This window comes from Zootoca vivipara, chromosome 10 (genome assembly GCF_965207765.1).
Source record: "Zootoca vivipara chromosome 10, rZooViv2.hap1.1, whole genome shotgun sequence".
NCBI lineage: Eukaryota > Metazoa > Chordata > Lepidosauria > Squamata > Lacertidae > Zootoca > Zootoca vivipara.
Window position 1 is genome coordinate 50,214,761 of NC_142593.1, and position 27,833 is coordinate 50,242,593.

Genomic DNA, 27,833 nt, shown 5'->3' on the forward strand with positions numbered 1-27,833 from the left:
AGAGGATTTAGTGATATGCAAAGTACTGAAAATAGGTTATTAGATTTATATTGTTAAAGCTAGATTTCAAAACAGAGTACGGTTAAACATATTGTAAAGTGATAGACTACTCATAGCCATTCACAGGCTAAAGTATTAGCCCCAGAGTTTTCCTCCAGTTTTCATGGGGATGCAGCAAAAAATGTCTTCCTGCAATATTGGATTCATCTTTCTTTTCCTTCTTCTTTTTGAGTGGGTGGATAGACAGATTTTAAGAATTCTTGTTGCTCACCTTTAAGTATGAGGTGGTTGGTGCTTTTTATACCTTCTTCAAAGGGGAGAAAAACCTTAGGCCACCTCTTATGCAAAATGGAGAAATGAAAATTCACCCACCTCCCTGAATGTCCTGGAACGTTTCCTCCACTTTGGGGGGGGGGGGGTGCTTAGCCCTGTGTAAATGTGATGGGTTGTGAAACAGATATTTGTACTACAATAGCAGCAACTATAAACCGAGAGGAGCTGCATAGCACCATCCTGGGTATGCTTTTGTTACAACTACTAACCAGCACAAGGATGCACTATTGATGGATACAGATCCACTCTAGTGACCTTAAGACTGAGTTCAAGTGCCCAAGTGCTCTTTTGCACTTGTCTTTTGGCTTACACCAAAGTCTAACACCTTTGCCAAGGCATTGGTTTTATGCTTTTCCATGATGGGGAGGGGGGGGGAACTGCTTCTGAGTGTTACGGGACCTCTTCTCAATCAGCTCCTCCACCATGGAATTGTTGAGCTATTCCAGGCATCGCCAAACTGCGGCCCTCCAGATGTTTTGGCCTACAACTCCCATGATCCCTAGCTAACAGGACCAGTGGTCGGGGAAGATGGGAATTGTAGTCCAAAACATCTGGAGGGCTGAAGTTTGGGGATGCCTGAGCTATTCCATCAACGTAACTTACAGAACAATTGTTGTACACCATATGCTTGTCTTGCTGTCCAGACCCCAGGACCCTGTCAGGACCAGTGTGAACCAGGTGTGAATTGGGATGCACGTTCAAATTCAGGCACCACCCCCTGCTTTCAATAAGGTGTGCATTTGGGTGTGCATATCCATTTTTAGCATGTCTCCCTGGTCAGCTGGCACGGGTGTTTGTACATCCAGACCCTAACAGCTTTTTCCTGGTGCAAAGTACATTTGGAGAGTTACAGTTGGAGAGAAGCTGCATTTAGGGTAACAGTCCACAGCAACAGAACTTGCAGTACCCCTGTCAGAAATCATACCTTCTGAATTCATGCAGCATCCCTATTATACGTCTGTGTCAAGGGATATAGAGGTACTGATTGATTATAATACATCCTAATCTAGAAAATATATTGATTCTGTTTTCTTGTTTGTGTCTGCACAATGCTTTTCCTCATCTGCATGGCTATCTATAACTTTTAATAAATGCAAACAAATGCTTGTAAATAGCATTTGACAGCAGCGACTCCTGTTGGGGCAGTTTGGTGTGTTTTTTTTTAATAACTGGGGACTTGGCTTTTTAGCAATTTGTATTAATACCAGCTTTTTGGATCAACAAAATGTAGCTTAACAACTGCCTTTGCCTGGCTCAGTGAAAATCCCTAAAGTAGTTACATTGTGTCCAGATGCAAATTCAACAGCACTGCATTAGGAGATTAAAACACCAACACACATTTTTTTTATTTTTTTTTTAAAAAAGCTGTTTCTTGTCAGATAACTGTTTATATTTTTAGCTGTTCACTCTTTTTTAATCAATAGCATTCTGTTACCCCCAAAGCCGCATTTCCAATGGGCCAGTAAGAGTATGTCTTCTCCCAGTTACTTCTCTATACAGTATAAGGTTTCACACACTGTAACATTGTGTTGTGCAGGAAGGGAACCAACATTTCAATCCATTCTCTTTTACTATTGAAAATAGTGTTCGGACTGCTAGAAATACCAAACTGCTTGACCCAAGTTGGATAAGCAACTGAATCACCTGCCCAAGGAACTTGCTGTTCTAAGAGATATGTCATTTTCAGAGTAGACCCCTTTATCTTAATGGGCCTGCTTGGAGTTTTACTTAGTGGGATACCACCTATTATTTGAGGGTATAATAAGTTTCTATAACCTTCCCCAGTTGGGTATCTTTCAGATGTTCTGGGACTCCAAATTCTAAGAGCCCCAGCATGGGCAATGATCAAGGATGATGGGAGTTGTAGTCCAAAACATCTGGACTACAGCAAGGGCTGTAGCCTTTGTGAATGTGAAAAATGTGAAAAAACAACAACATAATGGAACTATATGAACCTGTTGGAGTTTTGAAAGCAGCTTGGACTTCAGTGACCGCCAGAGTTTCTTGCTCAACTCAGAAGGTTAATCTTTCTTTTGTCACTGCTTCTACTGCCCATCTGTCCCTAGTTTCTCCGAACTTCCTGGCTTCCCAACCTGGTGCTGTTATCCTTCTCATGCTGTTTCCTGAAGGACACACTTAAAAGTGCAAGAAGTGTGTTAAGGAGCTGGGTGTTGTGTTTAAGATATGATTGCAATTCAAAGAGAGAGTTAGGAGCATGTTAGTGTCTTCTAAAAGGTGTTACAGTTTTGGCTCCTTGACCATTTGGTTCTTTGCATGAGGGATGACACTGGATGATATTAATGTGGATAGCTGCTATTGACTAGAAGCAGGATTGATTCAGATTACCTTGAGCATAACTGTGATTGCAGAACCTCAGAAAGCACATGGGGAAATGTCCAGTGTCCATGAATGAAATGCTCTTTGCCTGTGTGAAATTAATATGACATGCTGCTACAATCCTAACCCCACGTACCTGTGAGTCAGTCCCGCTGAATTCAACAGGAGTTACTTCTGAGTAGGCATGGATATGATTGCTCTGTTAGTAATATAGCTAAGCTAGAATCCTTCTCATTGATGTGCTAGCTTTACAAGCGTAAGGAGAGAGTTTATTTTGTCTTAAGTGCTGATTATATTTCTATCCCATCTTTTGTCCAAGGAGCTCAAGGCAGAATATAGGGCATTTCCCCACTGTCCCTTTACCCTCAAAACAACACTTTGGAGTAGGTTAGACTGAGAGAAAATGACTGGCCTAAGATCACCCAGTGAGCTCCATGGCTGAGTGGGATCTTGAATCTGGGTCTCCCAAATACCTCTACCTGGGGAAAGTAGAAAAGAAAAGAGAAGTTGATATCTCATTTGGTACAACCCTACCGCTTAGCAGAGGTGGCTCTGTTTGTCTGAACACATACTTTCTATTGTGATCCAGGAAAGAAACTTAAAAGAAGGCAAGTGGACCCAGTGAGACTGATGCTTGAAGGCACTGAATTGAGAAATTGAGTTGAGAGAGGGAATTTCCCCAGCTGTTTTCATGTTCGTTCAGAGAACTTACAAGGCGCGTGTTTGATTATTTCAGTACCCCAAGCAGAAATGGTGTCATCCTGATAACACTCTTGTGTCTTTGTCAACATGTACAGTAGTCATATGACCCTGACTGGTCCAGCAAGAAAACTGTGGGTTGTGTAGTAAGGCAAGAGAAACAATCTGAACATCATCATAGGGCACAAAGGGGATTTTTATTGGACTGGTGTACCCTGTACATGTGGTGGTAAGAACTGCATTAGCCTGATGTGCAGGTCCCCATGTGATGTTCACATGCTTGGATAAGGGGATGCATGCAAAGACCCAACTTTCAGGCAGGATCCGGGCACCTTGATCTTATGGCAAGCAAATCACACAGGTTGGACCTCTCTATACATGTTGGGATTTGTGTGTGCAAAATTTTAAGACTAGTGTGTGGCCGCCAGGCAGGAGGAAGCAGAGCTGGCACAATCCACCACCATACATTCAGGTTGATCATCTCTGTACAGTTAATATTGAGTTGTGTGAGTGCATTCTCATAGTCAATAGTAAGAAACTGCTTTATATACCCAGTGAGATCACTGATCCACTTAACCCAATACTGCCTTCCATGAGCAAGGCCTTGTCTCTTGGGTTTCCTCCAGCTCTTTTATCTGAAGATGCAAGGAATCCAACGTGAACCTTAAACCTTCAAACCTTGGCCTCTGCTTCTAAGCTCTGGCTTCCCCTTGATTGCAGTAATCAATTATACTACGCACTTCTGACATGAAAGAGTTCTGTTTTTATAAGAAGTAAAAAGAAGAAGTTGAGAAACTCCATGTATTCTGATTTTAACTACATGGACTACCCATTTATTTATTTTAAGGTGTCCTGGTGCAGGAGTAAAGCCTTTCTTCGATCTTGTAGAAAGCAACACTGACCCAAACACAGTCACTTTTGTATCCAAAAGGTCATTATTCCAAGACCATTATTCAATGTGATCAGTCTGCATTAATTTGTGTTTTCCTATAGGTATCATCAGTATATGAAATTTCATAATTATCTTGCGCCAGTAATTAAAGCTTAGAGTGTTAGTCCGATTTTAGAGGGTTGTTTCAATGGCTGTGAACTGATTAGAGTGAATTTAGTGGCTTAGGAATCCATCAAATCTACTTTCAGGGGTAAACTTTTATTAGAATTAAGCATTAATTGCATATTATACTAATCCACAACTTTGTGGGATTTCCCTACCACCACATGATTTGAAGGTATACCTTAAGACTCTTAAATTGTGAAAGCATAAAAGATAGAGTTGTACATCAGGGGTGGTCGGAAAATACTGTGTTGGGTCAAGTTTTTGTATAGCATTTTTTAAATATATCTATCTATCTATCTATATATATATACACACACACACACATACACATACTGTGGATACTTTGATATATAATTTATTTAGCGACTGTCTTTCAATATTAGTCCTCCCAAAGCAGGTGAGAATACCTCTAAATTGAGTATCAAGATGACTTGGGTTGTAATCTTGTACCTACTTCCTCGGGGCAAATCCTGCTGAACTTACTTCTGAGTAGACATGCACAGGATTGCACTGTTAGCAAACTAAATGTATTCCTAGGTGAAAGAATCAGTTTTCAGTGTGTGTGTGTGTGCCCTGAGATCTCCCCTTCTGCTTGTAGGCATTACGTTTTTCCTGCGCATAGACCTGTCTTACTTGGATTTCCTGGCCTTACGTATTTATACACAGAGGGTGGTTTAAAGGTTACAAATGTGATCCTGTCAGATTGACAACTAACTGTTCTAATGAGGAAAAAATCCTCAAAGCATGAAATTTGAATGAAATGTGTGATTATAATTCAAGAACTGTTTACCCGAATCTCTGGGGACCTCCCAAATAAACGCAGAGCAGGGAAGTTAGATAAACCCTCTGTTCCCTCTCCCCTCTCTAAAATATACATATGGACCTACACTCTGCGTAGATTCGTAAGGAAGAATACAAAATAAAACATTACCATTAGCAAAGGGCGGCTGCTTAGAACTGACATTGCCACCTCTTGCTGTTTATTAATACTGTATGTGTTTTGTTACCACATTGAGTAGTAAGGAAATAGGTGCTTTGAATTATTAAAGTTGATTCTGGAGAATAGCTGTATGCTCAGATGGCATTTGCTTCAGCATATGCAAATTATTTAGTTTCATTTGGGATCAATTCCCAGAGGCCTTCCTTTCCTGTGATGCTCTGAATTTGGCAAGTTTAAGCCAGTCCCAATCTTCTCTCTCTCTCTCTCTCTCTCTCTCTCTCTCTCTCTCTCTCTCTCTCTCTCTCTCTCTCTCTCTTTCTCTCTTTCTCTCTTTCTCTCTCTCCCTGCAAACTCTCTTAACCTCTCTCCCCATTTTTGGCTTCGCTTGTACAGTGCAAAAGAAAATTAAGAAGCAGAATCCACCCACTAGTGTATTGTGCAATGAACATGCTTTATTTTTCCAACACCATGGACATTATATATATATATGAATATGAATACAGGAAAACAGGAGTTTTCGTTGGTGTTTATACATTGGGGGGGGGGGAATTTTCCTCAACCTTAACAAAAGAAATTGATGAGGGTTTGTTGTTGTTGTTGTTGTTGTTGTTGTTGTTGTTGTTGTTGTTGTTGTTGTTGTTATATTTAGAAAACAGTTTTCACCTGTCCAATACATTAAAACATTAGCAGCAAGCTTCATTTCATTCCAAATATTTTCCGGGCCAATCTCCTGTAATGATAGCAGCAAGCAATTTTCAAGTTCAGCATTCAGAAGCAGTTTAGTTGCATTTGGGGAGCTCCCCCCCAATACCCAAACACACACACACACACCATCCGCCTCTACCATACCGAACACCCCCCCCCAAAAAAAAACTGAAAAGAGCAAGTGCTCTGTCGGGGTGTGTGTGTGTGTGTCTATAGTAGCCTGTCAACTGATTTCCCTTTAAGCATTAAATGCCAGCTCCGAAGCTGAATTACATTCTATGCCTCTAACCTATTTCCTGCTTTCAAAAGAAAGCCCAGTGACTTTGTGGTGGGAGAGAGAGAGAAGAGAAAAAAAATAAAAAGAGGTTGGGGCTTGAAGCAATCTTCCTCTGTTTCATTCTCAACCCTCGTTTTGTAGGTTGTTGACCAGGCAGTCAGAAAACACTGCTCCTCTCTCCTTTTGAGCGAGGTCAGAGACGGGGGGGGGGGGATTTGCTGGGTGGGTGTTTTTTTCCCCTCAATTCCCCCCCCCTTCTTTTTCTCTCTGAGTCGAGTTCTCAGGCAGCTGCGTACAATGCTGGGAGCTAGCCAGCAGCAGAGACAGATGGTAGAGTTATTAGATGTGCATCATACGATTCCCTTCCTGCCACTCGCTTTTTAATCAAATTAAAACAAAAAAGAAAGAGAGGGAGAGAGAGAGAGCGAGGGGGGAGTCAATTAACTGCATTTGTATTCTCTTCAATAATGGACCCTATTCCACTTTTACCCTAAGGCAGTTGAGTGGAAATTTTAGGGAAGAAAAGAGTGTGGCTGAAACTTGGGTTTTGTTTTGCTTTTCGGTGGGGAGATTTTTTTTTTTAATCTTTATTTTTTTTTCCCTTTCCAAAATCTCTTTTAAGAATCACCGTTATTCCAGGGTGTGGATTTTTTTTGGGGGGTGGGGGGAGAAATCCAAGTGAAAAAGTTGAAGCTATCTTGCATGCACTAGGAATCGCGGCTAAATCGGGACTGGGAAGGCTTCCAGATTTGCTGTGGAAAGTTAACTGTCTGACAGAAGAGTCCTAGCCACCTCCTCTCCCCCCCCCACCCCCCGCTTGCACCACCCCACCCCTAACGTCAGGAATGGTTTCTCCCTGCTTTGCATATTCACCATGCTTGGCCTGGCCATATGGGAAAATGCGACTGAAGGAATTGTTGTGAAAAAAGGGACAGCGAGTTTGAAATAAAAGTTGTTAAGAGTGGTACTGGAGAGGGGGGATAAAAAAAAAAGAGAGAAAGAATACGAGACCATGTATTGCGCATACACAATCCCTGGCATGGGAGGAAACTCTTTGATGTACTACTATAATGGCAAAGCGGTAAGCTAGCTCTGTAATTAAAGGTGTAATTTTGACAAGTTTTATTGTCGTAGGAATGAGAGTCAATTTGCTGCATTTATTGCTTTGGAAGTTGTTCTGGGCTACTTCAGCCTTCCTTATTCCGTAAGCTGTTTTAATTCTTGCTAATGTTATATATACTATTGAGCGTAGGGGGTGGGGGGCTTTATAATCGGAAAGAGAAAGCTGATCTTTTCGTTTGCTTTTTATGTTGTTTTACTTGAAAATAGATTGCAATGCTTTTTACAGCCTGAAACTTTTTAAAGTCATAAAGTTGGTCATTTTTTGAGCCAGTAGTTCTTTTACTTATGTGGATCGTCTGTACAGAACAAGGGCATTATCAATGAAAGCAGGGAGAAATCAGTTTTCTGTGCAGATAAAGTTGTTAGTGATTTCTCTCTGTCTGAGACCAGGCGTTGCAGCTTCCCGAGTCGGAGTCTGCAGCTGACAGAGAACGCTAGATGCTGAGCATTTGACGAATTCAATGAGAAGCAGTAATAAAATAGTGCAAAATAACAAAAAAGACCAATTATTGCAAGCATCACTTTACATTGTTTAGAATGTTTCCCTGCATCTCTCTCTCTCTCTCTCTCTCTCTCTCTCTCTCTCTCTCTTTCTTTCTTTCTTTTCTTTCTCTCTCCTTCCAGAAACACTTTATTTAAGGAGGGGGGGGGAATAGTGTCTGGTATTTTACGGATAACCTCAGCAGAAGGTTTATACTTGCCATCTGGAAGTCTGCTGAATTTATTTTATTTTTTATTTCATTCCTGGCTAGGTCCTGGGAAGGAAAAAGAGATTTAAAAATAAAAAATAATAATCTTTTAATGGGCTGCTGAGGTAAGGAGATGTGTTGCTGGGGGGGAAAAAAAACAGGAAAATAAAATGTGGAAGTTCTGGAAAGGCAGCCTGCGTTCTCTCAACTTTTCAGCATTTCATCTGATACCAGAGCAGTTAGGGAGAGCAGTTAGGCCAAAAGGGAACTATTAGAGCTTGAACCAAGGCCTTTTTCAAAGGTATGGGACGGCGCAAACTAATTATGCCATGCATATGAGCGTGTGCTATACAAGCACACAAGTATAATATATAGAGATTACATTATTTTGTACGATAAACCCATCCCAATGAATGAACATCTGTTGGAATAAATCAGTTCCACCCTCAGTTAGAACACTTACTAGCAAGAGATGTTGTCTTCGTCAGGTATTTTGCAATGTTTTCAAATAATATTCTGGATTAGTGTAGTTTGTTAAGAAAGAGGAGAGTTTAAGTAAACACAGAGAAATACATCTATATATATTAGGTGTGTGTGTGTATATATATATATCGTTTGAAGCCATATATATTGCATTTGATATATTGATCTATTGCATTTGAAGCCAGTACCTGCATTTGCAGCATGTGGGGGAGCTAATAAATGCAAACGTTAAAATTAGAAAAATCACAAAGTGTCCAGCATTTACATATCACAACTGCAGGGTTTTCTGTAGAAGAAAATACTTTTTCCCCCCATGGGGGTAGTTTTGATGGGGTGAGTGACTGAGGTCATCAATGACATGAAGTGCCTGTCCTTTTATCACTGAGGGCCTGAAGTTAACAAAACTTTCATTAAAAGTAAAATAGATTAAACATGCATCATACATGCTAAGGTGGCCACTCACGGTACAATTGCATCCGTGTGGTTTGTAGATGTTTAGAAGGGAAATTCTGGACATGAGATCATACTGCTGGTAACACACACACACCCCTTCCTCTGCTCCCCCCATTTAGTAAATATTTTCAGTTGGAGTTGATTTTTTGAGAGGGGAGGGAGAGTCTGGAAAGGAGGATGTTACTCATAAAAATCGAGAGCACTGTCAGAGGAAATGTATTTATAGGAACCATTAAATGGCATTTATTAAAAACAAATCTGTTGGTATGTGTTCAACAAAAAGAAACCAGGAAATGTCACACTGCACATGATTTTGTGGGGTGGGAGGTGAAACAATAAACACTGGTGGTATCAGCAGAGGACATTTAAAGGGGAAAAAACCAAACCTGGAAATTCTTTGATTCAGCTCTGTAATAAGGCATCAGTCCTCATGGTAAAGTTACAGGGTCTTTGTGGAAGGGCCCAGAATCTTGGCATTTGACGGGAGAGGGGGAGAAATTGTGTTTCTGTCTTTTTGCGGGGCTACCTTTTTATGTGGCCAGCATCGTTCTAGCTCGGATTGTACATAATGCAGGTCTTGATTGGGTGCCAGGCATCTTGCAGAGATTGTGTATGCCTTGCGTGAATTGTTTAGAATGCCTATTGGGGGGGACGAACACTAGATTTCGTTTCGGATGTTGCACCTCTTTCTCAACTTAGTCGGAGGAAAGTACAGGCTACAATAAGTTGCAGGACTTTTTTTGTCTTTAAACAAGATACAGTTTGGAATTCCTCCTCCTCCTCCTCCTCATCTCTCCCCCCCCCCCACATCCCTTGACAAGTCAATTACTTGTTTAAATTCAGTTTGAACTTTCTGAACTGAGAGCAGCTAGTGGAAGCAAGTCTTCCCTGGGAATAAACAATAGGGTGGGGGGTGTAAAATCATTCCAGATCTCCTCTATATGTAAGTTAGCAGTATGGGAAGAAGAATATGGTGAGGAATAAACTCTCTCTCCCTCTCTCTCTTCGAAATGTAAATCCTTCTGACCGATGAGCATTCAGAGCTGCTCTTTTCGTTATGGATGCGTTATGGTGTTTGAAGAAACCATACACTTCTTTTTCCCCATTCACCTGTTGTCCGTGTCATCCCTTCTCTCTGCAATAGCAGGATAGGTTCCTTTCCCCCCTGTTAAAAGCCATATATTTCTTTAATTTTTTTAGATGATAAAAAGTAAGCACCGCTTTTAGAGGAAATGCTTGAAACACACATGATTTGGTCTGTTTCAGCATACGTTTCACTATAACTAATAATATCCAGCGCTTAAATTTATCGTGCTTTGTTGTTGTTTTTTAAATTAATTATTATCCATATTTATTTTAATAATGCATGCTTTGGGTTGTGTAACACATTGCGCACAATAACTATGTTGCCAGAGCATCTGCTCCTCTAATGTTTTGCTTCTTGAGACTCTTAAGATATTTGTGATAGCATGTATGGTCTGAAATTGTGTAGTGTCACTTTTTTAATCTGATGTTTAGCACTGCTAATTGCACATGACTGAGATTTTAGCAAGCAGTTGTTTGATCAAATGCCATACTTGGAAGAACACGGAGACAGCAAAGATGACATTATTGCAAATGAAATTGAAAACAAAAGTGGCAAAACTTTCACTTAATAGTATTTTAAGCTACCATCATTGGCTCCCGCCCGCATGCGCATGTGTTAAATCATATAGAGAACCCTATAATTATCATAATTGCTCTTTTTTTGTACGTTATACCAACACGCGTCAAGCCATCTTACCAACTAGTTGTTTTCAAATAGTTATTTGTCAAGTCATCAAATCACAAAAAGTAAATGCTAATGAGTTTTTATGTTTGTATTCTGTCTGCTATTCTTATAATGGACCTTTTCAACTCCATAAAGTTCTTAAGACAGAGATGAATAGTTCATAGTGTTGTTCCTGCTAATAGTCTAGGCCAAATAGTGTGATAACTCCTTATATCAACTCTAGTAAATGAAGAGTAAAAACTCTTATGATGAATATCATGATAGTGTTGTTCCTTTTCCTGTAAAATTGCATTTTTAAAACAAGAAACAACACCTGCCAACAGATACCCTTCGTTTAATCTAGTTTTTTTGTATTTTTTTAAAAAGCAAACTATAATCAATTTTTCATATTTTTTTAACCTGCATGTACTGTATATGGAGAAAATGCAATGTTAGTGTTTGAATTTTGGAAATACTGAAGATCAGAAATAAAGGAGCATATTCAAACTATGTTAAGCAGAAAGACATTCTATTGAAATCTTTAGAAACTATACCCAAATAATGCATGTGAGTTAGAAACATGTATGCTGTGATAGTTATCTCAGTCTCATAAGCAATACTACAGTTGCAACTTTTTGCAAATAGTATAATAAATTGATATTTTAATTTTATGGGATTTTTTAAAATAAAAAACAACAGGCCTGCATTGTCTACATTATATTTACAAAATAAAATAGCTAGTAGAATATATAGATATAAATTGGTTATCATTCTAAATTGTTGGGAATTTCCAAAATCATTGCTCAACTTGGGTCTAAAATAAATAGTTTTCAAAACCGCCCATTTGATGTCATGAAAAGAAAAAGGTTGGGAAAGATGAGTATGTACTAATTTTAATGTGTCTGCATTTGCCTATTCCTGACCCTTTTCGAAACAAAACAGCTTGGCAGGAGTTTATGGAAATAACAATGGTGGAAATCCTTTCTAAAATAAATTAATTGCTTTTAAACGTTTACTTTTACAATGGTATCTAGTGTTGCTTCTTTATGGTGCAAAAATATATGTGGCCATTATTCTGTTTATTTGCTGAACTGGCATTATAGATATGTTTAAAGACGGAACCCTGATTAAATCATCATTTTCGAATGCAGCTTTATGTTGGCTCAGAGCCCTCACATATGTTTGTAGCATATCGTACGCTGACCACCTCCTTGTAATAAGCATGAATTTCAGCATGGTTGCAGAAATAAAGCTCTCCTTCAGTTTCTTTGCAAATAAAATTATACGTGGTGGCTGTTTCACTTAATGGTGAATGGATGAGGTAGCTCTGAGAAATTAATACATCTCGTTTTAAAGAAAAATACTGCATTCTCAACATCTTGGGCTGAGTGCATATTTTGGTTTGGGGAGGGAGAGGGGAGGTTAATTAAAAAAATTCTTATTGCCAGTACAGTCTTTAAATACCTTTCCAAGTGATCTACAGGAAATTGTGCAGAAGAGCTGTTTGTTTCCTGTTCGAGAATATGTCTGGTTCATGTTATACTCAGTTTACTGTAAAATTGCCGTAGTATGTCAAGGACCTAGGATTTAGAGATATTGCACCAAGCTGTGTTTAGAAAGAGCAAAAAGATAGACAAGAGCTGTCCAAATTCATAGGCGTATTGTCATCTTCATTCACTAATAGGATTTTTCCCGTTGTTGTTTTTTTAAAAGCGTTTGGAAAAGGCAACTGCTGTCTGTTTCTTGCAGCCACCACACCGTCTATGGGACTCTTGTCACATATGGAAAATAGTGTGAGATAACCCAATGAAGTTTCTCAGTCCTCGAGCTGAAATTATTTAGTGCCACTGCAGTCAATTTTGGGGTGGGGATAAATTGGCTTCAGCCGTCGTAATTCAGCTTAACTGGATCGTGGACCCGCTTCACTTTTGTCTGCGCAGTCGTCTTGTCGGTCTAGGTTTGCTGTTGACATGCTTCCTATGCTTATACACGTGGCAGATGTCTGTCTCCAAAGACATCTTGGGGTAGACGGTGGAGGGGAAAGTATGTTCCCTAAGAACCCAGAGGATTGACTTTACGTAGTGGTGAACACACAACATTTCCCCAGGTGAATACGCCATATTTTTGTTTCGCCCAATTTGCAGAATTTGCTCAGGAAATTTGCAGAATTTGCTCAGGTTCCCATATTTTTTGCTACTGGAGTAACTTAGAAACTCTGCTGTGCGCGCATGAAGTGAAATCCTTAAAGCATTTGTGCATCCTAAAGTAAATGGCTGCTAACGCGTCAAAAGGGCAACTTTATCACCCTTAACTAGAACCATCTTATATCCCCCTCCTACCTGGACAGTTTCACAGACAAAAGTAGAGTTGCATGTTGTCTGCATGTGTAAAGTTGTGCTGTTGTTTTTGTTGTTGCTGGTGGTTGTCTTGTTGGAATTACCAGTATAGTCGCCATCGTAGGAGCCTTTTGCAAATATGCAGTCATGCCGCTAGTCCCTGTAAAACTCCTACTATTTAAGATTTTATCAGTTTGTAATATCATATCAACTAATTTGTGATGATGATTCTGTGGGCGTTTTATAATGTGTAGTTCTTCATGTGTGCTTTTAATGCTCGTGCACATAGCCATGTGTGGTATATTCCCCCCCTGTTTTGTTTTATTAGTGTGATGTCCCGAAAGATTAACAATAAAAAAATTAAATAGAGGAAATGTACTACACCTGCACCGTTTTTAATAGGAGCCTAAGCAAGAGCACAGCTGCTATAAATATCCCAGCGTACAAAACCTGGTTGTTGCAAGAGAAGGTGTGTTTCGGCATTGAACCAAGCTCAAGCCAAAGAAGGCTAGTCTAAAGCTTGGCAAATGAAAAAGCAGGGTTGCAATGTGTCCCTGCTCAGACACCCCTGAAATATGTAGTCTTTGCCTGCCGTCCTCAGGGGACCCAGAGCTGAGCTTTCATAGAGACCAAATTACACTCGTCCAGTGAGAAGGCAGTGTTGAAGTAATTGGTGGGGCAGCGTGGAGAATGTTAGATTCCAGCTGCTTCTGACCTGCAAAATGCAAAGAGGATGTTAACAATCCAGGCTAACATTTCACTTGGCTTTTTCACCTCTGTAGGCGATTCACTGAGAATTATAGACTAACAAACCTTGAGTACTAGTAATACTGCAGATTATAATGGGAGAGTCTATAATATTAACGTTTTCTTTTATCTCTCCTTTTTTTGGCATTTTAAAAAAGAAACATTTTGCACTTGCTAGGCTAAACTCCCTGCAATTACACTCGGGTAGTTTTTATAGCTGATCCTTATTATTACTAAGTTATTTTATTTGACTGCTATGGTTCAGATTCCCACTCCTTTATGGTCAATTACAGTATCCTTCCTCTTTAATAAAAGATTTATTTCACTTATTTCCCTGCCCTTAAGAACAACTGAATGTCAAATGTCTGCTGATTGTCCCTAAATAGTCTCTGTTTTAAAGGGAACAAGACAGAATTGCTCAATGGCTTTTAAAAAAATAAAAAATGAAAGGAGGGTTTGGGGGGGGGGGTGGAATTCACATTGATACTGCCTGAATATTTAAGCCCAGCCAGTTAAAGGATGACATGATTAAAATAATCAAATGTATTACTTAAAAAATTAAAAAGGATAAGTGGTGCACCCCATTATTTTATTGACTTTTAAATATAAATTGCAGAAATGTTTGCATTCTTAATGGCATTATTAAGCTGAACTGACAGATCATCCTGAAAAAAGTTGATTGCCCAGCATTTTATTACTCCTGCACCTGTTACAACAATTCCAACAGGCGAGGAATCACCATGATTCTTTGACTGTTTCTGTGAGCAGTTGTGGGGAGTGATGGAAACAGCTAGGAAATATACTTAGTGTAATTTTCGTTGTGATGTCTTCTGCCTGCTTTGATTAGTGCTGAAGCTTTTAGTACAGGTTGTAAGCGGATATTCAGAAGGTGGGGAAAATATACTTTCTGTGATTTGTACTGCCTAAAAGTTTCTGATGGTTTTGTTTATTTTATTTTTTTATTAAAAAAAACACATCCACTTATGTGCCCCAATCCTAAACACAGTGGCCCAGATGCAAGCACCCCTTCCCTTGCTTTGTACAAAATAAGCTTGAAAGCAAATTAAATTGAGAGCACTGGGATTTATTTCCGGGGGGTGGGCGGGGGCATTCAGAATCGCGGTTCAGAGATATGGGCTACAATCCAATGCACAGAGATATGATCTTAAATTCCACTGAAAGATACCATTCCTCACTGAATTGTGTGTTTTCTTGTGGTGTTTTCTACGCAAGCAGTAGTTTCCATGTAGCATTGCATGTTTTGACATCTTTTTAAGATGAAGCCTCGTCCAGTAACAATGACTTCCCTTCCCTTCCCTTGTTTTTGTTTTGTTTTGTTTTTAAGAGTTCTCTTCCATGGCTTAAAGATTAAAAGGATGGTGGTTGTGCGTATTGATACGTAGTGCCTTGGTGAAATGTAATGATATTAATAATAATGAAATCATTTCAGTATTTGCATCTTACCGTTTTAACAGCAAGGTAAACTTTATAGACCATTTTGTAAGGCTTGCAGATGGTTTTTGGTAATCTGGTTATGCCAGCAGCATTTGATGTGTGCCCGTTTATCGACAGGGGAGCTCACACAAAGAATGGCAACATGAAGAACTCCTTCATATTCCTCTGTACTTAACTAATAATAACAATATTAGCAATATAAAGTGTCATCAAAGCACTTCATCTCAGAAATCATTGCAAAAATCTCCCCATATTGCAGATGAGAGGGAGGGTCAAAGTTGAGAGAATAGTAGCTTTCCTTAGGCTGCCTGCTGAATTTTGTAACCAGGGACTCAGTTAGCATGAGACTCTCAAGGTCGTGGCTTCGAGTCCCGCACTGGGCAAAAAGATTCCTGCATTGCAGTGGGTTGGACTAGATGACCCTCGTGGTCCCTTCCAACTCTAAAATTCTATGACTTCTCAGATTGCATTATTGGTTACCATGCTACATAAGTTCTCAGAGGGTCTCTGTACAAGTTCTCATAGGCTAGAACAGGCATCCCCAACCTGTGGCCCTCCAGATGTTTTGGCCTACAACTCCCATGATTCCTAGCTAAGAGGACCAGTGGTCAGGGATGATGGGAATTGTAGTCCAAAACATCTGGAGGGCCGAAGTTTGGGGATGCCTGGGCTAGACCCAGTTCCCCTTTCAGCACCAGAGCACAGTGTAAGAACACATGAAGGAAGCAATCCCTTTGAGCTCGTGGAAAGTGGCATGCAGAGAGTGCCTTTGAGCTCTCGAGAGAGTTCACTGAGTGGCAGTTCAACTCCCACCCATGACATATTTTGGGGGTGGAGGGTGTGACTTCTCATCTGGCTTCATATCCAGCCGCTCCCTGTTCAGAAATTGAAAACGTTTCTTGTTGCTGTTTATCATTAGTTCAAAATAAATCTTTCTTACCATACTTCTTTATAGTCTTTAAATTAATGCCTTTGCTCTGGATTTGAGGGAAGTCAAGTTAGTCCCATTGTAGATATATTCTGACTTGATTAATAGCTTCCCAGAATAGTCCCAGGGCTTAACTGTTAGGAAATAAATGGTTAAATTGTTTCTGCACGGACTACAAACAATTGAAGAGTTTCGTCTTAATACAAGCATTTCAATTTCTAGGATTACAAAGGCCCGATATTTATCACATCTATTACTTAATCTGAAAACTGGCTTGGCAGCAAAATACTTACATAAACAGATTGAATGTTCTTTAAATCAAGGCATGTGTTTTTAGAGTTGTAGCACTATTTCTGTAATTATTATTTTTTTCAGCTATGCTAAGATGATATACATAAAACAGATAATTTAACTGTTGCTTTGGTGAGCCCCTCACCTGCTTCATGTGGGAAATAAATCCCATCCATTTACCATTGCCTTAGCTGGCTAAAATGCTGAGACCTGTTATTAGATATTTGTGCAGTGATACCGGAAGTTCGATTGGCAAAGGGGGTAATATATACAGATCAGCTGCATTTTCATTTTAGTGTATTTTCAACACAGCGGCCAGGTTCAGATTACTTATTTTCAAATCCTGACAGCTGTGATATTTAAAACGATCCCAGCTGTTGTGATGCAAAATTGATTTTTCTATTAACACCTGAAAAAGAGACCTTGTGTAGTACTAAGCATGTGAATAGTAGGACAGTAATATGATATGTTCTGATTTGCCTATGGTAATCCCATTTCCCAGCACTTGCAAATAAAAGCAAGCCTGTTTTCTTGACTGGAGCTGTCGGAAATATGCACATGCAGTTTTGAAATCACTTACAACAGGAAGGAGCTACGTAATAAATTAAGCCCTTTTGAACATTCGATCTTATCCTATGCACTCTTACCAGGAAGTAGGTTCCATTGAGCTCAGTGGGGCTTCCTACTTTCGTAAACACCCTTACGATTTGCGCTGGAAAGCTCCTTTGTTAAAATGGCCCCTCTCGAAACTAATGTGGATGGAATTTGATTAACTCTACAAAATCCCGAAACCATGCATTTGATGTAGATTCTGCATTTCAAGTTGGCAGAAACTCATTCGCACTGTTCTTATTTCTACAGACACATAAATCTTGTCAAAAAAGTGTTTAAATGATAAAACAACACATCTTACAGACACTCACACCCCTAGGAGCAAAAGTGCTTCTTTTGTTTGTCATCTCTAAACAATTGTTTTAAAATACATCAGACTTTAACAGCACAATCCTGTGCATATTTACTCAAATTAACTCTCTCTATGTTAGATGGGACATACTCCCAGGTACTTATGCTTGAAGGGGAAAACAATTCTGCAAAATCTATTCCAAGCACTTAAAATGTATAGTATAGCTGCTACTGCTGCCATATTTACTTATCCAGTCAAATCACTTGGTGCCATCAGTTGGCATGGGATTTCATTGGGGGGAGGAAGAAAGGCCCCCTGCAACTTACTTAAAATCTACGTGTATTTAATAAGAATGCATAAAACTTTCAGCATCGTTGGGGCCTTTCCCTCCAAAGCATTTGTTGTTGTCTGTTGCCTCAATTGGCTGGTGCTGTGGCGCCATTTTTTGTTTGCTTATAGGTCTCATCAAACACCTGCGCAGGAACGGTGCTATCGTCACACGGCAAATTAGATTTGGCTACATTATGATGTGATTGAGGGCAAATGAAGCTCGTTTAGACTGATTCAGGGTGAGAACATCACTGGAAACAGGGCTTCACAAAAGCTGCCACTACCTTTGGCACCACCTGAAAGAGGTGGTGGCATTTTTTACAGGATGTCAAATGTTTGCAAAAGGCGCATGCACACCCCTTTTTGACTCAGTCCAAAAAATGTATACAAAGGGGTAGAATATCCAGTGTCAACTTGGTCTCCATTAGCAATAGGTTCCATGTGTTTATATGAATGCTTTCCCCATAGTATGTCTAGAGATATTGCTGCTGGTTTTGCCTTGGGGTCCATTAAAACTACCTGCTCCCCACCCCCAAAGGTACCAGAGCTGATAATGAATGCCACCTGCTAGAATTTTATCCTTTTTATATGTATATGACTGTTCAAAATTATAATCTGCATGTTATAACCTTCTAAAGATATAGGCAAATTTAGGCCCTGATGCTTACATTTATCATATTCCACCTTGGCAGCTCACTGCATTCCAACCAATAATGCTGGTGCAACAGTCTATACCACCAGGTGGTCTCTTGAGCACCACCAACAAAAGCACATATGTAAATGTTATGCAAAAATGGAAAGAATGGGCTTGAAATACACAAAGCTTGGAGCAATTAACACGATCCAGTTGGAGGTTTCTTTCATTCATAGAATCAGAGTTGGAAGGTGCTTTGTCAGCAAATCCCCCTGCTTGGAAATCCAAATATTCAAGATGGACAAACTGTTTTTGTCTACCTGGATTCATCACCAAATGCCACAGTAAACCTAGGATCTGTGCGCACGGTAGATCATTCAGATGACCACTTTGCTGTCTAGGCCATAGGTCAGCAACCTTTTTCATCCATGGGCCAGCCCACTGTCCCTCAGACCATGTTGTTGGGCCAGACTATATATTTTTTTTGGGGGGGGATGAATGAATTCCTATGCCCCACAAATAACCCAGAGATGCATTTTAAATAAAAACACACATTCTACTCATGTAAAAACACACTGATTCCCGGACCGTCCATGGGCCGGATTGAGAACGCGATTGGGCCGCATCGGGCCCACGGGCTTTAGGTTGCCTACCCCTTGTCTAGGCTAACTGCCACACAGTCCTGACATCTTATTTCAAATGTGCATAGACTGATTGAACATTATTGCCAATGTACTGTAGTGGACTACAGCATAGCTGCCAAGTTATCCCTTTTTTACAGGGATTTTCCCTTATGCTGAATAGGCTTCCTCGCGAGAAAAGTGAAAACTTGGCAGCTATGCTACAGTAAGAGATAGGTTAGAGGAAAAAAGTAAGGAAAAGGTCCTGATTAATCTAAATAGATACATAATTAAAGGGCAGGTGTTTCGTACATTGTGTTTCAAGATCGTACATTGTGTTTCAAGATTTTACTGTATGGAATGGGCTTAGATCAGCCCAGCAAGGAAACCCACAGCCAAACTCCAGAGGAACCCCTGTTACATACATGCTACCTAGTTTACCATGTATTAACTTGAATTCCCCCATACAGCATTGTACCGATCACACATTGAAAAATGATTCCAAGTTAGACTTATTGGATAGTGGTGGTGGCTAATTTTGTTTTGCATGCACATATCAAGAGCATATTAATTAAATGGGTTCCTGTGTTGTTCTGGATTTTGAAGGTTAGCAGAAGCAGAGTTCGTAGGGGAGACATCTCTGGCCAAAGTGTCCTTTTGCTCGACCACGAACTGAGTTGGGTTGTGTGAGAATGAAGCAGAGGCTTCCCTTTAACTCTTGTGGCAAGTCTTGCTTGGACCAAGAAAGGCAACTAGCCAATGTGTTTACATAGTAAGGGTTGGAAAATGAGTGCTGCGAAAAAAACAACAGCCACAGAAGGCCAAGGTGAGGACAGAGCAGGCTTAAATATCCCAACACCCATCCTAAGACTTTGGGAAGTAATAGCAAAACAGAGAGAGTGGTTCATCAACAATAAATATATTTTGAAATCCATTCCATCTTCACTTCCATGGTGCCTTGAGTTTTAAGGAGTAGACCATTCTGAGTTTTAAACCAGGAACAGCCAAAAACACTTTCTACTCAACTGATGTTTGACAAGAACTGGGGCAAGATAGAGGTTCAGCTCTTCGATTATTGCAACCCAGGTTTTGTAGCATCACTATTATGCATTGTATTTATAGAGAGTAACATCAGGTTATAAATAGAAGTAAATAATAAATGCTACTCCTCCTCCTCCTCCTGAATATTGTTACTGATTAACCAGAGTAATCAGAACAGAAACATATTGATCTGAGACGACTTCTCACAGTTCTGAAAGTCTGATCCTGTACATACTTGGAATAAAGTTCCATTTGCGTTAGGATTGTGCACAGGATTGTAGTCTTAGAAGAGAAAATAACTGCAGTTGCCATACGTTTGCCAAAGGAAAACAAACAAAAATCTAAGCAGTCCTCTCTTAGTTGGCTTGGAGATCAAGAGGCTTGTGCCACAGGAGGAGCGTTCCTACATTTCTCATTAAAAAGTCTGCCTGAGAACTAGAAAATAACATATCTAGTCATTGTTGTCGCTGAAGTTCTAAAGTCTGCCATGATGTATTTATACAGTATGCTAAACCAATGCCAAAAGAACAGCTGGAGACTGTTAGAGGAGTGTTATGTGGCCTGGTTCACACACTACACTGAGCCCAAACCATGGCTGAGTGTGAATCCACAAGCGAGGGCTCCTGGAGTTGAGCTTGTAGATGCTTCAGTCTCCCCTAGTTGTTTTCCTACTACTCCACAAAGAGCTACGGTAAGCCATAGTCTGGTTTAGGGTGTCGTTTGAACCTCGGCTCATGGTACAACTCTTCCTGCAGTGTAACCAAGGGCTGTTTCCAACGTTTATCCTATGGTTTAAGGCAGGGGTCGGCTGGTTCACTCCAGCTGGTTCACCTCAGCTGGTTCACTCCAGCACCCACCTGTGATTTCTGGTGTCTGCGCAGACGTGTTTTCCGGCGCCGGGGAAGCGAGTCGTTGCGCTGCGCCGGTTTAGTGCGCCGTGCGGGGACTCGTCGAGCGGGTGGCTCAGTTCGGGGGCGGCTCGTGGGCCGGTTAAATGGCCCCCGTGGGCTGCCTGTAGCCCATGGACCTTAGGTTGCTGACCCCTGGGTTTAAGGCTTGTGATTTGCCCAGGGGAGGAGCTAAACTCAGGCAACACACTAAGCCAAAGAATGGCTTCACTTTGCATGGCGAAAGGGGCAAAGCAGCCACGATCTCCTCTCCTAGAGCCTGTGCACTCGAACATTCTCCCTAAGCGATGGTTTGACTTAGTGTGGTGTGCAAAAGCAGGTCTGTTTCTTTAAATTGCGCAGTATTTATTTGCAATAATGATTTATATTCCAGACACACTTGGTCTGTTGCTGTGTTTCAAAAATAAATGTGTGAGGAACACTTTGGGTTGTATACCAAGTATTTATATTTGTCACATTACATGCAGCTCATCAGATTGAACCCCTGTGCCTGAAACATAATGATCAAGAGGTTTTCTGCAGGGTCCCTCTTCCCTTGTCCAGCATGAATCCCCCCTCCCTTCATTTTTCAGTCTGAACTATATCAAACCTGCACTGAGAGTAGCACAGCCCATGGCTACCTTTGACCAATATTTGCAAACCTGCAAATATTGTCAAGCTCTGGTTTAAGCCTAACCATCGCTATCATGAACTTCAGTGCAGATGTAATGCTACATAAAGACGAAGGAGGCATGAATCCATACTGTTTGGTGGCCAGGGGGTGGGGGGAGTAATTGATTGGTAAGTGCCATTCTGACCAAACAGAGAAAATGTGATGTGCCTAGAAATATTAATGTACTTGATTGGTTTTGGAATTATTATTTAAAGGAAGAGTAGCCAATGGGATACCCTCTAGATATTGTTCCACTACAACTCCCATCATTCCTGATCACTGTCCATGCCGGCCGAGGCTAATAGGAGTTGTGTTCCAGCAACACCTAGAGGGGGCAGCACATTGCCTATCCTTGATTTAAGGGGTAATATATGTGGTTTAAAGGAATTGCCAAGAGCAGGGGTAGGCAACCTAAGGCCCATGGGCCACAAGTGGCCCAGTGGGTCTTTAATCCGGCCCATGAGCCGCCCGCTCAATGAGCCCCCGCGCGCTGCTGTAAACCAGTGTGGCGTGGGGACTCACTTCCGCGGCACCGGGAATGGCATCTGTGCGTGTGCAGAAGCCAAAAAACATGTCTGCGCAGATGCAAGAAATTGTGTCTGCGCAGACGCTGGAAATTGTGGGCAGGCGGACACGCAATCCAGCCCACGGAGATATCTCCGCTGGAGTGAATTGCCCCAGGCAAGGCAAACCTTGCCGACCCCTGGCCAAGAGTGTACGTGCATTGATTTAAGTATAAGCTTATCTGGCAAGGATGTATAAAATACATTTGTATTTGCTCGATCCTCGGCTGTAATACTTGCACATATTTCTAAAAACAACATTCCTTTCTCTTTTGGTAGCCAGAATTATCCCTGCAGGAGTGAGAACAACTTGCACTCTAGGATTTAGGTCATTAAAACCTCACTCTTACTTTGCGACAGTTACTTTCATTATGGCTACATTTGTTTACCTGTCTTACCACTTTGAACTAGTCAGCTATAAGGTTCACTCTGTTACTAAATTCATGGATCTTCAGTTGAAAATCCAAATTAAACTACCTGGAGGCACAATCCTTGGCATGCTCACATGTAGTGTCTGGAAGCTTTTGTAAGCAATTCCAGCTGTACAACAGATCAACTTAATGTTCAGCTCTGCATTACTGAATATGATATCAGTTTTGCCAATGACTTCCGTGGGATCACGACCGGGTAATTCTTGCAGCCCAAATCAGCTTCCATTTAGGAGTTGTTGCCAAATCTAAAAGTGACTTGTGCAAATCACATGTTTAAATGCCCTTTTGATGTATGTTGGGATTTGTTTGTTTGTTTATTAACACTCCTAGATAAGTCTGTAGCCGCTATCGCATGTAAACCTCTATTCAGCTTGTGCTTGAGTCAGCCTGCAATGTCTTCATTGGCTGTAATATACACCTGGGTGATGTGAGTCCTCTTCATGCACAGGGTATAATTACGATTACTTAGAGTGGTTGTGCAGGTGTCCTGATCACAAGCTTGTGCATTGTGGCTTTCTCTCCGGGTTGCTCTGGACAACACATGGCGACATAGTGACATTTTTGGTGGGACTAAAAGTGCACCCCTGGTCTAAATACCTTTACTTCACACATGCAAGGAGCACATTAGTAGAGCTTCTGTCGCAAGATATATTCTGCCTTAACAATATTCACAGCTAGCACAGACAGCATATCTTAGGACCATAGGAAGCTGCCTTATACCCATTGATCCATATCGCTCAGTAACATCTACACTGACTGGCAGCAACTCTCTGGAGGTTCAGGCAAAAGTCTCGCCCAGTACAACCTGGAGATGCCAGGGATTGAACCGGAAACTTTTTGCATACAAAACAGATGCCCCACCACTGAGAGCCAGTGTGGTGTAGTGGTTAAGAGAAGTAGACTTGGAATCTGGTGAACCGGGTTCGCTTCCCCGCTCCTCCACATGCAGCTGCTGGGTGACCTTGGGCTAGTCACACTTCTTTGAAGTATCTCAGCCTCAATCACCTCACAGAGTGTTTGTTGTGGAGGAGGAAGGGAAAGGAGAATGTTAGCCGCTTTGAGACTCCTTAGGGTAGTGATAAAGCGGGATATCAAATCCAAACTCCTCCTCCTCCTCCTCCTCCTCCTCCTCCTCCTCCTCCTCCTCCTCCTCCTCCTCCTCCTCCTCGTTGTTCTGTTTGATGTTTGAAATACGGATTTCTTAATTTTGGGTTCAAAAAGATAGGGGTCGTCTTATACATGGAGGTGTCTTATACACGAAAGCATACGGTAGTTAGCCACAGAAAGCAGAGGAATGTGGTTCCTGTGTTCTAGCCTCCTTCCCATTAAAGAGCTTCTTGCTGTGTTCTCCTTATACATAGGGCACAATGCAGGCCTTTCCCTGTTCCAGCCCTATGGGCAAATCTATGCTGGTTAAAAGTCACACTGCAAGATGGTTGCGTTCTAAATCTCAGGGAGTTTGGAATAAGACAATAAGGATCAGGGGGGTGTCAGTGGTTGCTTGGATGCCTAGGACTGTACAAATCTGAGCTGGATGTCTGGTTGCAAGGTGCATAGGAGAGGCTTGCAGTAGCCTGCTTTGCAGAAACATGCATAGCACAGCCATACTGCATTATAACAGGAGTTCTGCATGGTGGTTTTTTTTTTATCCATTTGAAGCTGGATACAAGGCATACTTATAGGTGGGGATATTTTCAATGTGCTCAAAAACCACATTTTGGCTCCAATCCTAAACATGGTTGCAGCATTTAACACAGTTGGAGTTACTTTCCAAGTAAACATGCATATTGCCACATAAGATGAAGCTTGGTCCATCATGGCACAGGCTCAGAGTTACTGATCAGTGCAGCTACACGTTTGAACTAGTAATAACCGTAATAACCACTGGACACTGAGGTCCAGTGCCGAGGGCCTTCTGGCTGTTCCCTCATTGCGAGAAGCCAAGTTACAGGGAACCAGGCAGAGGGCCTTCTCGGTAGTGGCACCCGCTCTGTGGAATGCCCTCCCACCAGATGTCAAAGAGAAAAACAACTACCAGACTTTTAGAAAACATTTGGAGGCAGCCGTGTTTAGGGAAGCTTTTAATGTTTAACAGACTATTGCATTTTAATATTTTGTTGGAAGCCGCCCAGAGTGGCTGGGGAAACTCACCCAGATGGGCAGGGTATAAATAATAAATTATTATTATTATTATTATTATTATTATTATTATTATTATTATTAGCTTGCACAGTTAATATTTCACTGTGAGTGGGTGTCAAAATGTGCCGTATAACTTTTTAGTTAGGTCAGTATTTACAAAAAATACCCTTTCATTTCAAAATCATGAACTTCTGATTGGTAGCCTGTCTCCTTTTCCTCTTCTTTTATCAGTTCAAATGCACGCTGAGTATTTTTCAGACAACCTCTTTATATTAAGATACGAGCACAGCGCATCAGGAGATAACAGTGTCACAAGCTGTCAGATGCTTTATCATGTGCATTGCGATGCTCTGCACAAACCATCATTTCTCTCTGCAATAATTATGGTGTTAAGAGTCACTTGTGTTTGTGTACACTCTTTCAACTTTCCCAGCGTTTGGTTCTGTTATGCAAACGACCACTTTAAACTTAGAAATGCCAATTTGCATTAATATTTTGGTTATATAGCTAGCTGTTGCATCACAGGAAATTTAAAAAATGCATTATAATGAGCATTGGCAGGAAGCTGAAAAAATATGGTCTTCATTAAGCTCAATTGTATGAAATGCAGTAGTTTGTTGCCAGAAGTCATTAGGATAAAATGTAGTGCATTTTGAGGCCACTAGTATATCTCTCATCATAGAGAATGATGACCGTATGGAATTGTAAAGCTTCAGGGCTGCTCATTGCATAGTGTAGTGCTATCTCTTCTCTCTCTAAGACCTGCATTCTGGTAGTCCATAATACTGCATTGAAATACATTCTGCTGTTTGAACAAAGAAAACACACACACACACACACACCTTTCCTTAATATTTTCAGCATTGTTCTAATGAGTGTGATTTTGCATTTTAGAGTTTTGTACTTGACCCAGGTGGCGCTGTGGTTAAACCACTGAGCCTAGGGCTTGCTGATCAGAAGGTCGGCGGTTCGAATCCCTGTGACGGGGTGAGCTCCCGTTGCTTGGTCCCAGCTCCTGCCAACCTAGCAGTTCGAAAGCACGTCAAAATGCAATTAGATAAATAGGAACCGCTACAGTGGGAAGGTAAACAGTGTTTCCATGTGCTGCTCTGGTTTGCCAGAAGCGGCTTTGTCATGCTGGCCACATGACCTGGAAGCTATATGCCGGCTCCCTCGGCCAATAATGCGAGATGAGCGCACAACCCCAGAGTCGGTCATGACTGGACCTAATGGTCAGGGGTCCCTTTACCTTTACCTTTACTTGATGTATATTACATATATGACATTAACCTCAGATTTGGGACTAAAATAGTACACTGCCACTGGGCATGCAGGACAAATAGTTAAACAATTAGTATATTAATGTATTTCAGAAATCTACAAATTAAATAAAAATTGTACACAAGTTCCTTCTTCAGAGCAGCTGGGATCTGTGTTAGGAAGCCCATAGTTTAACAAATATCAGTAATGGCGGGTGACCATAGTCAGGCTTTCTTATGAAATCAACAATTGCAGCCCATACCAATTCTGTCTTTTTCTGGCCCTTAACTACCCTTCATTTTTTAGTTAAGTTTTCCAAAGTGGCTGCTTCCCAGACTCCTTGGTTCCATTCACTCAAAAGGTATCAGTTGAAATGTCTTCCAGTTACAAGCTATTATATTCCGTGCCACAGATAGCAAGTGTCCGAATCTTTTGAACAAAGTTAAGAGTACCAATTGGGGAGACCATTGGTCCATTATGGTGCTCACGGCTTGAAAGACCTGTACCAAGGAGGCCTTCACCAGAGGGCAATCCCACTCTGTATGTACATACAGTATGTCTAAATGGGGACTTTTGCAGTGTAGGAAACTGTCCTTGTACGGTTGTTTCGTCAAACCAACTTGGGAAACTTTCAACTTTATTCCAGACACTGTTTTAAATTCGAAAAGCACAATTAAATATTAGGTATATTAAACCAGTGCATTGATAATATGCCAAACAATTGATACTATTCTCCACAATTTAGGTAAATGCAGAATTGTACAGTTTTCAGTGGATTATTTGCATCTTGACTGCAAAAGGTATAGACCAGCCTTCCCCCAGCTGGATGGGGCTGATGGGATTTGTAGTCCAAAACATCTGGAAGGTGAATGTTTGTCCTAACGAGGAGCTAAAATTCCTATATTAGTGGTCAATTGAACATGGCTGAGTTTAAGTTCTTTAATCAAAATCCCTGCTATGGTCTTTTTCTCGTAACTAGCCACCATCTTGAATTAATTTGGAATCAGTTGTGTAAACAAGTTTAAAACTAGCCCTTTTATAAGAAGTCAGCAGGCTTGCGTAGCTGTGGTCTGTCTTTCACTCTGTTTCTCTCTCAAACTTCTGTAAGCGGAAATTCAAAGCCGCAGTAAATAAAAACAGTGCAATGCACTGGAAAACATTAATTTTTAAAAGGAACATTGGATTAATAAAACAGAATACAGTTGCTGTCTTTGCTCCATTTATTGTAAAACAACAACCCACCTTCACTGAAAGTGTTTTGAACTTCATTATATATAGAATATTATTCTTTTTAAGAATAATATTGCAAGAAGATCAAACCTATCCATTCTTAAGGAAATCAGCCCTGAGTGCTCCCTGGAAGGACAGATCCTGAAGCTGAGGCTCCAATACTTTGGCCACCTCATGAGAAGAGAGGAATCCTTGGAAGAGACCCTGATGTTGGGAAAGATTGAGGGCACTAGGAGAAGGGGACGTCAGAGGACAAGATGGTTGGACAGTGTTCTCGAAGCTACGAACATAAGCTTGACCAAACTGCGGGAGGCAGTGCAAGACAGGAGTGCCTGGCGTGCTATGGTCCATGGGGTCACGAAGAGTCGGACACGACTAAACGACTAAACAACAACAACAACATTCTTTTTAAAAAAGGTGATCTCTGTAATTGTAAAGACGTCTTTTAGTACCCTCCTAACAAATGAATGAGGACGCAGGTGGCTCTGTGGGTTAAACCACAGAGCCTAGGGCTTG

At 40.9% G+C, this 27,833-nt stretch overlaps 1 protein-coding gene and 1 long non-coding RNA gene across 39 annotated transcripts in view; both read left to right on the plus strand.

Annotated features, from left to right (window-relative positions):
• Positions 1–27,833, plus strand: part of LOC148684471 (uncharacterized) — a 662,448-nt gene that overhangs the window by 526,365 nt on the left and 108,250 nt on the right. The window lies entirely within an intron of this gene.
• Positions 1–27,833, plus strand: part of TCF4 (transcription factor 4) — a 365,743-nt gene that overhangs the window by 245,561 nt on the left and 92,349 nt on the right. For 6 of the 38 annotated variants that reach the window (XR_015946094.1, XR_015946095.1, XM_035100885.3 and 3 more), the window contains exon 1: positions 7,238–7,429. The exons of the other annotated variants lie outside the window; for them this stretch is intronic. Coding sequence is in view for 4 of the 6 variants with exons in the window: in XM_035100885.3 (XP_034956776.1) it covers positions 7,361–7,429 (69 nt within the window). In the remaining 2 variants the exon portion in view is untranslated. Of the gene's footprint in view, positions 1–7,237; positions 7,430–27,833 lie in introns of those variants that run through there. 38 annotated transcript variants of the gene reach the window in all.